At 39.4% G+C, this 14,493-nt stretch overlaps 1 protein-coding gene across 6 annotated transcripts in view; it reads right to left on the reverse strand.

Moving 5' to 3' along the window:
• The window catches only part of SYTL2 (synaptotagmin-like 2), a 62,421-nt gene that overhangs the window by 25,530 nt on the left and 22,398 nt on the right, over positions 1–14,493 (reverse strand). For 2 of the 6 annotated variants that reach the window (XM_008572288.1, XM_008572287.1), the window contains exons 4-7: positions 12,309–12,390; positions 11,218–11,332; positions 8,716–9,516; positions 5,475–5,546 (exon numbers count right to left, since the gene is read on the reverse strand). In XM_008572288.1, the coding sequence (XP_008570510.1) occupies positions 5,475–5,546; positions 8,716–9,516; positions 11,218–11,332; positions 12,309–12,390 (1,070 nt within the window). Of the gene's footprint in view, positions 1–1,625; positions 5,547–8,715; positions 9,517–11,217; positions 11,333–12,308; positions 12,391–14,493 lie in introns of those variants that run through there. The other 4 variants (XM_008572284.1, XM_008572285.1, XM_008572286.1 and 1 more) reach the window with 4 other exon arrangements.

Consider the following 14,493-nt stretch of genomic DNA (forward strand, 5'->3'; position numbering starts at 1 on the left):
CAAAACTGGAATCTTTTTTCCCCCCAAAGGAGCATATTGAGGTATTGGTTGGTTAAGTGTTCAGCCACAAGCCAAACATGTCAGATTGCTCACCAAAATTGTGTTACCCTTTTAGTTAGGCTCCTCCCCAACTTTCACCCCACCTCTACCACAGTTTGTTTTAAAATAATAATTTGGGTTAGCAAATATAAAACCATGATTGCAACATTTTATACTTCTTATTTGGCTTATAATGTTAAAATATCTTCTCTGGGCTCTGTCTAAGTGATTATTTAATATTATTTCTTTTTTAGAGAGACTTTTGCCATTCAATCAGTTATGCAGGTATACTATAAGGGCAGCTATACACATTAGGTGATAGTCTCTAAGCACAAATTTTCAAGCCCTCCTCCTCCTATGGATCAATTTAGCCTAGTAACTCACAAGGCAGTTTAGTAAGAGTCTACCTCAACACAAGTTTAATTTGTTGGCTTTATTCTTGTATATGTCTGGTTTCAAAAACTGGTATTTCATTTTCCTTTTTTCTACCAGCAACATTTATTAAAGGGGCTTGAACTTTAATTAGAATTAAAGGTGGATTCTCTGGTCAGTGTTCAAGAAGAGACCCTACAGCTACTTACTGAAGAACCTAAGCCTCACAAGTCAGCCATTCAGTAAAGACTGAAGGGAGCTAGAAAATGATAATTATTAAACTACAAAGAAGGTGATCAACATCAATTGTGCAGCTTTGGTTAAAATGTCCCACCAAGAGAGCATCCTCTATCATTGCATCATTCTAATCAGGTAACTTCTCAATCCTATTTGCTCCGGGATTTCTCTGCTAAAATGCCTAAGTGTTGATCAGAATAGCGAACTGAGACAAGCCCTGTGTTGCACAGCCTGGCTGACAGCAGTACCCACAAGTCCACTTAGATAAATGCAGTGATTGATTAAGATCTTCGTCAACTTAGCCAAGGCTGGAGCCAAAGAAATGCAGCAGGCCAGGTGATGCCCTTAAGTGGAATTGGGCGAAGTCATCTGGCCAGAGTCATACTCTAGAAGGGGAAGATTGTGCAAATAACTGGAAATGAGAGGGACAAAATGGCAAAAAAAACACCAAAGCACAAGTTATCTGAGGGAAGGAAAGCTCCAGCCTTGCACTGTGTCCCTGGTATTTAGCTACCACTGTGGTACAATATAGCTCCTAAATGGGAAATCTGTGCCCATGTGTAGCACCTTCTTGCCACAAATCTTACAAGAGACTTCTATGAACATTGCCAATTGAGAAATAAATTTTCATTATTTCCAGGAGGAAAATTGGCTTAAGTATTTTAAAGGTGCTTCCTAAACCCAAAAAGTTATTTTGAAAATATTCTTGAAACCTAACAATTCTATAGGTACATTAATGAGAATTAAGATCAGACTCTGAAACAGAGCCTTGAAGTAAAGCTGTTTCTATGTAACTCATTTGTTTAAAGAATATGAATGAAATGGTTTTATGAAGAAAGGCTCAGGAAAACTGAAGTGATAAGAATTTGTCATTATTTGGGAATATCAAATTAATCCCAATTTAAAAAAAAATCATCCTTTATATCAGCATTCCATAAAGCAGACTCATTATGGGTTAAAAATTTCAAAATGCTCACTGGAGGTATTTCTCCAGCTTTCTGCATTAGAACTGGTATTTCCATCTGAAATATCAGAGTCAGAGAAACCTTCTTTTTCTTCCTCTTTCACTTGTTTTTTATATGGTGATGCCAGAATCAATTCAACTTTACTTATTTTTGTAGGGTTTTCTTTGTTTGTCAGCAGAGGAATGGGTTGCCTATTTCTGGACACACTAATTGCTTCAGAAGTCTCTTCAAAACCAGGTTCCTGAAAACCCCCTTGTGCCCCTGCAACCTCACTTTCACTGTCCCTGTCTTCTGGGGGTTTTATAGTTGTAGCGGTCCCTATTTTATGGTTCACATGAAGTTGTGGGGTTCCAGGGATCTCAAATCCACTTTCAGAATTACAAAGATCAACTGATAAATCAGTCACAGCTTTGTCTCCTCCCAATACTTTATCACACTGGTTAACTTTAAATTCCAAACCATTATTTTTAACCTTCATTTCAGAGGCCTCTGAGGCTGCCCAGTCAAAATGGGGCACTGTCCCCAAGAACCTGGCCTGCTCTGACTGTGACACAGGCTCCTTCTCAGGAGTTTCTTCCTTCACTGACACCTGGAGCTGATGAGGAGGAGCTTCAAATGTTTCTTTAAGGAGTTTCTTAAAACCAGTATCAAAAGCACTCTCAGTTTTTGATGGAGCTTCGGCCTTTTCTACTGTTTCTTTTATTTCCTCAAGATGAAATTCAGAAGCAGCTTGCCTGGGCTCCTCATTACTACCTATTAACTTTGATGGAGGAAGAGTCCCTACGTCACTTTCATGTTCTGAAGGGGAAGTTTCAGTTGTTTCCTTCAGTAGTTTTTCTAAGCCAGCACTGAATGCAAGGAACTCTGATTTGGGTTGAATAATTGTTCTCACAATTTCTGCCACTTGCTGAGGTAGCGCTTTGCCCTGCTGAGCAACAGTATGGACAGATGAGCTAAGGGTCTGTTCTGATGGAGACATCTGGGCAGTTAAATGAGATCCAACTTCATGAGTTTTATCAAGAACCACATTGAAGGAATAAAAATCCTTTCTGTCTGGAACTATGGTGTCCATTGTAGCCCAGGGTGAGATCACTCCCAGAGGATTTGCGGGGCTACCTGCTGCCTGAACTCCTTCAGGAAATTCTGCTTTCACCTGTCCAGGACCTTCTTCCCTCCCAGCTGGATAACTCAACCAAGCTTCTCTACACAGTTTCTGTAATGCAGCATTTACATCATTCAGTGCAGGTTTGGGTGGACAACTGACTTTCTCTACAGTCTCTGAAATTTCCCTTTGAGAAAGCACCACCCTATCCTGGACAGCCAGATGAGCATCCTGGGAAAAAGGCATATCTTGGGGAGAATTGCTCACATTCCCAAAAGAACCCTTTCTGTGAAGATGGGAAGACTGATCCAGTGGGTGAGAACCTTCTGCAGCCATCTGAAGCAAGTTCTCTGTACTGAGCTGGTACTCACCACTTTCAGCTTTCTGGGTGAGAGCTGTATTTCCCGAAGTTTCATCCCCCTCTGGAAAAGGAGCTATTGGCTCTTTGTGATAGGCTGAGGCATTGTGACTTTGTTCTATCTCTTTTTCAAAAAATCTACCATCTTCAGGCTCAGAGTTGGTTCTAGTGGAAACGGGTTCCAACTTGCTGTGCAAGGGAGAGGGTGAAGTTCCAGTTGCTTCCTTCAGGAGTTTGTCTAAACGAGCAGTCAAAGTGTTCTGGTTGACTTTTGGAGGAGCTACTATTTTGTCCACATGCTCATTAGTTATCTCCTTAGGTCCTTTGATTTCTTCCTCAGTATCAATAAAATCTACCTTTTGAGGCCATTTCCTATTTTCAGAAACTCCTGGTTCAATCACTCTTTTCCCATGAACTTTTCCACTAAAAAATTGGATTGCTGGTGATGGAGCTTCTGAAAGCAGCTTCTGTAAGCTGTCATTAAAAGTGTCTCTGTAGTCATTAGACAAAACACTTGTTTTCACTATAAATTCTTGAATCTCTTGGTCTGAGTAATCCTTTTCTTCCGTGAACACTGGAGTAACAAACCATTCCATATTCTTTTCCACATCTTCCTTTGATGATTCATTTCCTGGCAACTGATGAGCTGACTTCCCGGGTGGTCTCAATGAGAATGTGGTTTCATCTGGTAGCACCTGAAATATGCACTTTGAATTTAATTTCTCCATTTCCTCTCTTGCCATAACTTTTTTTTGGCTTAGAAGTGCCTCTCCTTCATGAGGTTTTTTGGATGATTTAATGTCACTGAATTCCTTGTATTTCTGGCTATTAAAAGGCACAGAATTTTTCTGGCTTGTTGTGGTAGTATTCTTCTCATCATTATACTTACTGTTTGAATTAGCTCCTAAGTCCCAAAATGTTCTCACCTTCTCAAACTGAGAGTGACTGTAGACCTGTTCTGTATTGGGTTCATCCATTCTTTCCTTGAGGGACATAACTTTAAAGTTGGCATTTGATTCACCAATTAGAGATCTGTCTTTCTCCCCAGGAGTATGTATTTCATTCCCAACATTTGAGGGATGTTGCAGTGCTGGTAAAGTAATGTCTCTTCTAGAATGCAAATTGTCTGCCACTGGCAATCTTTTTATAGGCTCATTTATCTTATTTTGAAATACTTTAACTGATTGGTCAGCGGAACGATAGTTTTTGGATAGACCTAATATTTGGGGACTGGTCTCTGTAGGTCTATTTGAGGAATAAAAACTGGAGAGATGGGGTGCTTGATCATCCTCATCTAGGACCACTAGTTTGGCAGTGACTAGATTATATTCCCTCTGGCCTGTAGGTAAACCATCCCTGAACACACTCTGTGACTTCACTGGCTGATATACTTTAGCAGAAATTTGTTCCCAGCTGCATGAAGGTGTGAGTTCTTTATGAGTTAACTTAGCAGCAACTTTCTCTCCTTCCCAAAAGGATATTCTGTCACGCACTCTTTTGTATTTCTCTCTTTGCACTTGGTTCTTGGGAACCTCACCAGCTTCTTGTAGTTGGACCTCAGGTTTCTTCCAAGGAGACCCACAGTTGGCAGCCCCAGGTGGTGACTGAATATTCTCTGGCTCTAAGGAAGCTTTCAAGATGTAAGTATTTCCTCCTTTGCTCTTTCTGTCTGTTTTCATGTCATCTTTCAAACTTTGTTCTTTGATGATTATTGAAGAGTCAAAATTTACTTCTGAGTTTCTTCTATTTTTTTCATGAACACGAAGCTTCAGTTCTTCTTCACCCAAACTGCCAGTATTCCTAGTGTCACATGGCATTTGGTCTTCTGAATCAGATCCTTTGAGAACACTGTAGGAACAGTGACTAGTTGGGGGAAGTTCCCCATTTCTTTCTCTTATGCTTTTTGAACCTTGTCTGTAGTCCATATTTTCACTCCCTTGACTTGGGCTACCATAGCTTTCAAATGGTTGCAATATACCTGGGCTTTCTTTTGGGGTGTCTTGTTGGAACAAATTCATAGATTTGGATTTGATATTCACATCATTATCTTGGAAATTTCTAGAAAGCAGCATATCTCCTTCTACCTGGAACGTTGAATCAGATCTCACAGGCTTCAGTTCAACTTTGGTAGATGATAGGGCCTTTGAGCCATTTTCTTTTAGACTGGTGTCATCTGTCACCAAGGCAATAGCAACCTGTGATTTTGAGTCTGTTTTTTCTTTGGGCTCTATTCCTCGGGGATGTGGGAGGAATGAGTTACCGTCGTCTGAATGAGAACTTCGGTTAAACCAGTCTAGGACTTTAGATATGGAATCATCAGTTGTCTTCCTTATCTCAGTGGCATATGGACCAGAGCGTGAGGATATCTCAGCTTTTAGAGCAGTGAGAGGAGGGGGCTTACCTTGCTGATGGTCTCTAGAACTTCGATCTGGCACCTGAGACAGCTCAGGCTCAAGACAATGAGACAGTTCATCTGCAACATAGAAATGCTTTTCTAAATAAGAAAAAAGAATGCTTAAAGAATTATTATTCAATTGTTCACATTATCTTTTTTAAAAGGCACTTTGTATTTGCTTTTCTGTACCTTTACACCAGAATTTTTCAGGAGTTATAATGTAAGGCGTCCTAATTAAGGTATTCTACCAAAGGTGCCCTATGACTGTAAAGGAAAGTAAATGTACATCCCTGGAAGTACATGGAGTAGACCTAATTGGGAAATTTCTTTGAAATTTCTGGTTCATTTAACAAATTCATGTGAATTTTGCATTCTGCTCCATGTTATATTTTAAATATTAGTTTTCTCCTACTCACAAATCTTTGCATAAAACTGACACTACAGGAAGATCCACCATGCTGATTTGGGGACTTCACCCATCCCCTGGCACACTGTCATAAACCCTAGAGGAGGTTTATATTCAAGTTTGAGAAGCACGGACTTAAGTGATTTCAGGAGTTAGAAAAACAACTTTCAAGTAAGACTAAAGAAGGAATTTCCTTCAGAACATTTGAATGGGACAACGAGCATGTTTGCATTCCTGGACCTTACTTCTGATACACTGAACTAGAATTTCTGAAGATGGGACCAGGGAATCTTTCCTAACATCTACCCTAGCGATCGTTTTGTACACTGGAGCTTGAGAACCATGATCTCAACATACCCCTCCATTATGCTCCATATCCTTTCTACCATTTGTAAGTTAGAAGTTATTTCTGTGAGCCAAATAAAATGAGGATTGTTGGAGAATGTAACCTCTACCTGTTCCCTGATGTTTGCTAACCAGTGGCTAGGAGGCTAGAGAAGGATGTTTAAGTTCTTTCTAAGCTGTCCAGAAAGCACAGACAGTCTTCTCTGTGTCTTAATCACAGGGAGCAGAGTACATTTGGATGAGGGAACGCAGGCATTTAGTTAAGACCCTTTAGTTGAGGCTCAGATGTTTTAGCATTTTTCCTTTTCCTTAAACTGCTAAGCTATGCGATACATGTACAAGTATGTTTCTAAAAACTGTCTGAGCTGAAATTTTAAGTCAGCTACATTTCAAATGAACTGGATGACATGTCAGTTAATAAAATTCTATCTCTAATTTTAATTATCAACTCTAAATGTGAAAACAACAAAGGTTTTCTACAATAATTGGCACATAGTGGACATTGGCTTTCTTCCTCAAGTACAGTTGTACTATTAACTATATGCCAATAACTGTGAAGTTCCTTTGAGAAATCTTTAAGAATTCTGTGTTAGTCTTTACAAACTATTTAATGATGATGAAAAAAAGTCTGTGATGTACTGTTAGTGAAAGAAGAAGTCTGGGCAGTATAAACACAATTTACAAATTACATTCATGCCTTGTGAAGTTCCTTTGAGAAATCTTTAAGAATTCTGTGTTAGTCTTTACAAACTATTTAATGATGATGAAAAAAAGTCTGTGATATACTGTTAGTGAAAGAAGAAGTCTGGGCAGTATAAACACAATTTACAAATTACATTCATGCCTAAAAATTATTAGAAGGTTCTACAACTAAACATTAGCAATAGTTAATGGTGAGTGATGACATCACGGATGAGATATTCTTTATTCTGTGTGTTTTTCTTCCTAAATGTTTTACAGTGAAAGTTACTACTTTTAAAATAAGAAGAGTTATTTTAAATATTCAATGCCAGGTAATGTTTTGTTTCCTCTGAGGAATTCTTTCATTTTGTTTTCTCCAGTGTGATCAGTGAGTGTGGTGGTGACTGTCCTGAAGCTCAGAGCTAAAGTCAAACCCTTCGTGGTTCTGAGGGCTTTAAAAGAAGAGTCTGTCTTTCTCTCTCTCTCTTGCTCTCTCTGCTTTCACCATCTTGCAATGTGAGACCCCTGGGTGGTGACATACCCAGTTTCTAATATTTTGTCATAAGCAACAGAAACTGATTAATACACTACCACAGAGTAACATTTGTCTAGGTCTTTTAACTGTTCCTCAGGGGGCTCAATCAGATCTGTTCCCCCTCCATTCCTGCGAGATGGCTTGGGGCCGATGGGGACCAACCTCAGGGGAGCCCACAGCTGTCCCAGGGGCAGGACTGAGATTGGAGGTGCTCAGTTTCCCTGGGTTTGGGTTTCAGGGCATATCTCTGGGTTTCAAGCCACTCCCCCGTAATAACTTCGTATAGCATACATTATACGAAGTTATACGAGATGCAGAATTATTGAAAATGGGAGAGAATACACAGCATGATTTTTCCCATTGTTTCTCGGTTTTCTGGGGGGTTTTTTTGGCAGCTGGTCAGTTCAGGGATCTGAATGTGATCTTGGTGTTATAAGGCTGTGCTTAGCATGATTTTTCCCATTGTTTCTCGGTTTTCTGGGGGTTTTTTTTGGCAGCTGGTCAGTTCAGGGATCTGAATGTGATCTTGGTGTTATAAGGCTGTGCTCTAACCAACTGAGCTAACTGGCCAGCCCTTGTTTCTGTTTTTTAAAAACATAAAAATTCGGAAGTAATATAGGTTTGAGAAAGTAGTTGGGAGGCATCCCCTGGGAGTTGTAAGACCTTCAAGAGAGGGCTAGAAAGCAGGAGAATCAATACCCTCAGTGCCTCTCAACTCACACCAGCTGAAGCAGAAAGTTCCTTCAGAGCTTTTAAAGTCTAAGAACAAACGGCTGAAGGCCCTGGGCAGGTCAAAGTCTGAGGCTTTTTCACAGCAAGTACTCAAAAGTCTAGTTTCCCATCCTTCAAGGCTAAGAAAGTGAAGATTCTCTTGAGATCACAAGACAAACCAAAATTTGGTGAAGTGATAATTGATAAACATGCATTAGGTGAGTAATAGTATATTTACTCTATATAAAGCATTTCTTTAATTTTATACACACACATACACCTTGATTTAACTCAAAACATTGTCATTTGTTTAGTTAAATGACTGATAGTTACTTTTTTTTAGGGTAAATCATAATGGGCCAGAAACTGTGCTGTCCTGGTTCTTTTAGTCATTGGTGGTTGAAGGAAACCTCGAAACCCATTAAGAGGTATGTTTCCCCAGTGGCATCTGTCTGAATTCTGGCTGGAATGCCACAGAGACAAAATCAGGCTTCTACAGGGTTGGATGGCCTAGCCATTCCAAGCCCATTGGGTCTGTTTTTATAACCTGATAGTGACAACTCTCTTACCAGCAGGGCTTTTAGACAATTCTGATTCAAGTCTTTTTAATTCTGATAATTTAGCTTTGTGTTCATTGATGGTGGGTAAATTCTCAGTGGACTGTGGTCTTGCAGTTAAAACTTCTGAGTGAGAATGGAGTCCATCAGTTGGAAAAGAACCAGAAGTCACTGGCTGATGTATTTCATTTTCTGATACACTTGGGCTTGAGGCTGATTGAGGAAAAGGCAAAGGCTTTCTATATTGGGAAGGCTTAGGGTCATTCCGAAACTCATCTATGTCCCCTGCATCTTCCGTTGCATTCTTCAACCTGTCAGATTCTAAAACATTAAATTCTCCCACTTCCCGACCATGAATTAGCCCAGGACTCTGTGGAAGTTCATCCTTTACTGCAGAGAATCTCACATGCTTTAGTGGCTCCAGTGAGTTCAGAGGAGAGTCACCTTCCAAATGCTCCTTCTCAGAAATTCTCTCATGAATAGTTAGGCCAGGTGACACAATTTTGCTTTTTGGTTCAAAGCTGTGATTCAAACGAAAAGTTTCTGAGTCTGTGCTACTGGAACTGGAGTTGCGCTTGAGGATCCCTCTCGGAGCCCCTTTTGCATTGAGGGGGTATGTCCTTTGTCTAGGAAAAGATTGATTAACATCTTGCTTTAAATCATTTGATTTGTAGATCATTTTCCTGGCTTTGGGGATTGGAGCCTTGATTTGGGACCCATTCACAGGGCCTGGCAAAGTCTGCTTTGCTTTCTCTAACTTCTGGCTTGAAACATCTGGGACAGATGGCTTTTCTTTTGACTCAGACAATTCACCTGAAAATTAAAACACATTAGGTGATATACTAAATGGAAAGTAACTCTACAATTTAAAATATGCATCATAAACTTAACCTATATTTAGTAAAAGTATTAAAATATTAAAGACAGTAAAGTAGGTAGCATTAAGTGCAGACCTAATGCGAAAGCCTTTAAAAATTCATGCATCAGAACACAGAATATTTCTAGGACAGTGAAATTACTCTGAATGGATAAAAAAATGTGGCATATATACACAATGGAATACTACTTCAGTCATGAAAAAGAATGAAATCCTGTCATTTGTGGCAACGTGGATGAGTCTAGAAGACATTATGTGAAGTGAAATAAGTCAGCACAGAAAGATAAATACTGCATCTTCTCACTCACATGTGGGAGCTAAAAGAAAAAAAAAATGAACTTTTACAAGTAGTGAGTAGAACTGTGGTTACTAGAGGCTGGGAAGGGGAGAAGGGGAAGGTTGGTTAAGGAACACAAAATTACAGCTAGATAGGAAAAATATGTTCTATTGGTGTACAGTAGTCCCAGGCATCTATAATTAACAATAATTTATAGTATGTTCTCAAATGACTAGAATAGAGGAACTCAAATGTTCTCATCACTAAGAAACAATAAATTTTTGCAATGATGAATTTGCTAACTACCCTGATTTGATCACTACACATTGTACACATGTACTGTTTTGTTTTTGTTTTTGTATTTTTGGCAGGTGGCCGGTGCAGGGTTCCGAACCCTTGACCTTGGTGTTATCAGAACCACACCCTAATCGACTGAGCTAACCAGTCAACCCCTCTATACATGTATTGAAATATAACTCCGTACCCCATAAATATGTACACCAATACATTTTAATTAAAAAAATTTTTTTAAATACTAAAATATGTGAAGTACAAAATGAAGCATAGTTCAATATAACAGAATGCTTTAGAATAATTTAAAGACAATAAATAACTTGACCTTTAAAAAAAGAGTTAAGAACAACATGTTCTAGTGATTTTTTTTTTCCTTCAAAATATTTTATGGAATAAAAGTACGCCCAGTGAAAAATATACTAATATTAGTAGGCTAATTGAAAACCCTAGTTCTACTGTTCAATTGTTAATTTTTTTACCCCTTGACCAATCTTTAAAGCTTATGCAATCTTCTTACAGCTGCTTATGAAGAGACTGAATTGTCTAGTATTTCCTCCAAACAATAGGTACAAACAGTAAAATTCCATAAGAGGCACCCTTAAATTAATTAAGCCACAAACCTGATCAAACGCTCCTGGGCAATGGGGCTGATGATTACAGATTAGGGGATCATAACATTGTCAAGTGGACTTCTTCCTGAGGCAACCTCTTTTAATTTTAAAGAGAGAACCATGTCAGCACATGATAGGCATCCAATAAATACTATTAAGTGAAAGACTCAATGCCTCTGGTCAAAAATGTCCTAGTTCACTGACAAGGGAACCCAAGGCATGGCAGTCACATAAGAAGTGGCAGCTCCAAGACTGGAACGCATAAACTTCCAGTTTCTAAAATTTCTGCATCTTCTCCCTCATGGAGGAAACCAATGGGAATAATGGAACAAGAAAACCATCAGGACTTTTCACTTTCTCTTGGAAGTTACTTTAGTGAAAGGAACTCTGAGAATTTCCCTTAGTCCACAGATAACATAGATAAAAATATCTAAGTCCATAAAAATAATATTTACCCTCTTTTGAAGTCTGAAATAAGCCAGCTCTTCCATTTTTTGACTGTTCATTTTTTGTATGTTGCAATAAATGATCTTCTGGCAACTTGGAGCTATTAAATGGATTTTTCCTTTGCTGGGGAAAAATATTGTTTATTAAACTTATTTTAAATGTCATAACAGCAACTCAGTGTTAGCAAATACTTATTATGTCCAATATTTGATAGTTTTATCCAGTAAACTCTATCATCTGGCATGTTTAAAAAATGGTTATACTGATTAATGTGGTTAGCACAAGATTACCATACATGCCATACAAAAAAGTTGTACAAAAGATATTCAATGCCAGAGTCCTACAAGTTAGATTAGAAAAATGCATTCAAATTTTCAACTAAAAAATAAATTAATTCCTTAAAAAAAGAAAAAAGAAAGAAATGGGCATTCAAATAAAAATCCCACATTTTACAGATGAGAAAATTTGGCCCTGGGAATATGAAAGACCTGGTAAAGGTCAAGGCAAAGCTGGGTTTCTAACCAGGTCAAGATTTCCATCAGTACTCTTTCTATCACATCAGACTCTCATTGTGCTAGTTTACAGCTATACAAAATATAAATGTAATTGATCTTTCCTAAGGACTCAGAAGATACAGTCATTGTTACGATCATCAATTCTAATGATAGAAAATCAGTAAATAGAGATTTTTTTTTTATTAATGTAAGAGTGAATATCAATGTTCACAGTCTAAAGTTTCACAAATTGGCAATTCCCTCCCAGAAGCTGACCTCTAACAGAGATTCTGGAAGCTATGAGTAGGAATAAGGACTGACGTGGAACTAACGAGCCACATTCCATATGCTTAAAAGAAACAGCACCAAATAGCTTCAGACCTCTCTAGAACAAGAATTCTGGGTCTTCAGCAATGTGGTAACATGGTAGTCATCAATTTTTCCCACAACAAGAGTGACTTCTTACACTAAATAGTAGAAAATGATCTATATCAGCTACCAAAAAAAGTCCTATAAAATTATCTTTATCTCATGGTGCTTTGATAAAATTTTAAAAATAGCATTCCCACCAAAAATGAGATTTTTGAAGTCTGGGCTCAATCTACCTTAGCGAGAAACACAGGTGATTTCCGTGTATTTTCCTGGGACATATCAATCACAGTGGAAGCTGGATTTACCACAATGGAACTGCAAAAGAAATAATAATTCAGGGAATAAAACCTTACCCTTTGAGGAAGCATAAATCAAGCCTGTGAAGCCAAAAGCTATCAAGGCAGGATAGGAGAGGAAGTATGTAGAACCAAACAGCCAGGAAGGGAGAGGGAGTTAGTTGGGACTAGAGATGACTAAGCAGTGAAGAAAAGGCAAAGGCAGACAGGAATGAAAGACAAGCAGGAGACAGCACAGTACCAGGCACACAGGAGGTCCATAATTTAAATTTGTAGAAATAAATTTGTCTCAGTCAGAAGCTAATATCAGATGCAGACTGGAATGTAAGCAATTGATTTCACTGCTGAAATAAAGCCCCAAAGAGACTCGGGGCTTGATTCCAAAAGGCAGGACCACAACGGCAGTGCTTACTCTAACTTACTCTAAGTCAGGTAGGAAATAACTGAAGAAAAGGCTCTGGTGAGACAAGTGACTTGGCAAAGGGAGAGAAAAAACAGCAGATCAGAGAGATGATGTGCAGGAAGGCTGGTGCATTTAGGCACCTTACTGGGACTTTTAACCCAACTATCCAGGCTGTTCAGGTGAGTTTTCATTCAAATACAGAGAGATAAAGACAATTAGAGTGTCAAGAAATGGTGAGAGGGTAGATGCCTGGAGCTGCCTTAGAGGAGTGAAGTGGATTCTCTAGACAATGATTCCCCATCCCAGGGAAAGGATGACCCATGGTGAGATTAAGGCAAGAGTGAATGGAGAAGTGAGTTGAGAACAACCACTCCCTTAGCTGAGTAAGAAAGGCAAAGAGAGTCAAAAAGGCCCTGGAGGGGGAGAAAACAACCTGCTCAGACTTCCTGCCCCAGTGGCCTTGCCTCAGGCATAAGAGGTGATGTCACTATTGGCTGAAACTGCTGTTAAACACTACCAGTTCTCATAGTGGCATCACAGAATCAAGAGCTTTGGAAAATACCTGGGAGACTACAGGCTTTCCCTCCTGCAGCAAAGGAACCACAGGCCTGGGGAGGGGAGTAATTTGCCCCAAGGTCATAGAATCTTGCCCAAGATTACTGCCACGAAAGTCATGAGCTAAATGGTCCTGAAGCTTCATTTCCTTTCCTTACCTCTGTGCTTCAACTGCTATTTTTGTATAGAGTTAGTCCCAGGAGAAGGCTGAACTCTTGAGGAAGCCATTCTTCCTTCATTACCCTCCTCATTTTGCATTCCAGAAAGAAATTACAGCAAGTGAGGCAGATGTATATAAAATACAGCCTGATCATGTGATGGCAAGAAAGGGAGAAGGGAGAGGAAGGGCAGGGAGCAGAGTAGAAACTTACAATGGAGCCAGAATTAAAGCTAATAGAGAGACACATTACAGGAGTTCTCTGTTCCTACAATTGGCAGTCGCAAACTTGAATCTAGTTATCTAGAAGCCAAAGTGAAAAAAGAAACTTGCTCACTGATAGAATTCAGTGTCCATACAATAAAAACAACCAATAGCTCAAAACTAGAAAGTAATTTCTCCTGAGTGTCATTTTAAGAAGCCAGTGGGTGATATGAGCAGATGTTATGTTCAATTTCTCCTATTTTGTATCATCTCCTTTAGTAAATAAAACGGTCACACAATCATAGAACCTGAGCCAAGTGCTGATGGCTGGGGGTCTCCAACACCCCTCTTCTGCTATTTTCCTTTCCCCTTCCCTCTCACCAAGCCCAAGGGATAAGCAAAGCCTCTACATTCCTCTCCCTCTGCTCCCTGGAAATCCAGTTCCTGTGCCTCCAGGCCCCCGACTCCAACATCCCATATGGCACATCATATTGTCCCTCCTTCCTAGACATGAAACTGTTAAATCAAACTAAAAATTTTGGCCTGAGAAAGCCTCCGTATGCATGAATGGCAACCTAACTCGGCACATAAGCACATGGGCAAATTGAAAACCTAACTTAGAAGTGTGCTTCTGTGACTACAGCTGAATCTCAGCCAACTGCAGGCAGTCAACTGTTCTGTACCATCACTTCCCCTTTCTGGTCTATAAATCTAACTGACCACGTGTTTCGGCCATAGTCCCTCTTCATCTGTTCTGGCTAGAGGCTGCCCAGTTCGTGAATCATTTCTAAATTTTTTTTTCT

Source organism: Galeopterus variegatus, unplaced genomic scaffold (assembly GCF_000696425.1).
Source record: "Galeopterus variegatus unplaced genomic scaffold, G_variegatus-3.0.2 Scaffold773, whole genome shotgun sequence".
Taxonomy (NCBI): Eukaryota; Metazoa; Chordata; class Mammalia; order Dermoptera; family Cynocephalidae; genus Galeopterus; species Galeopterus variegatus.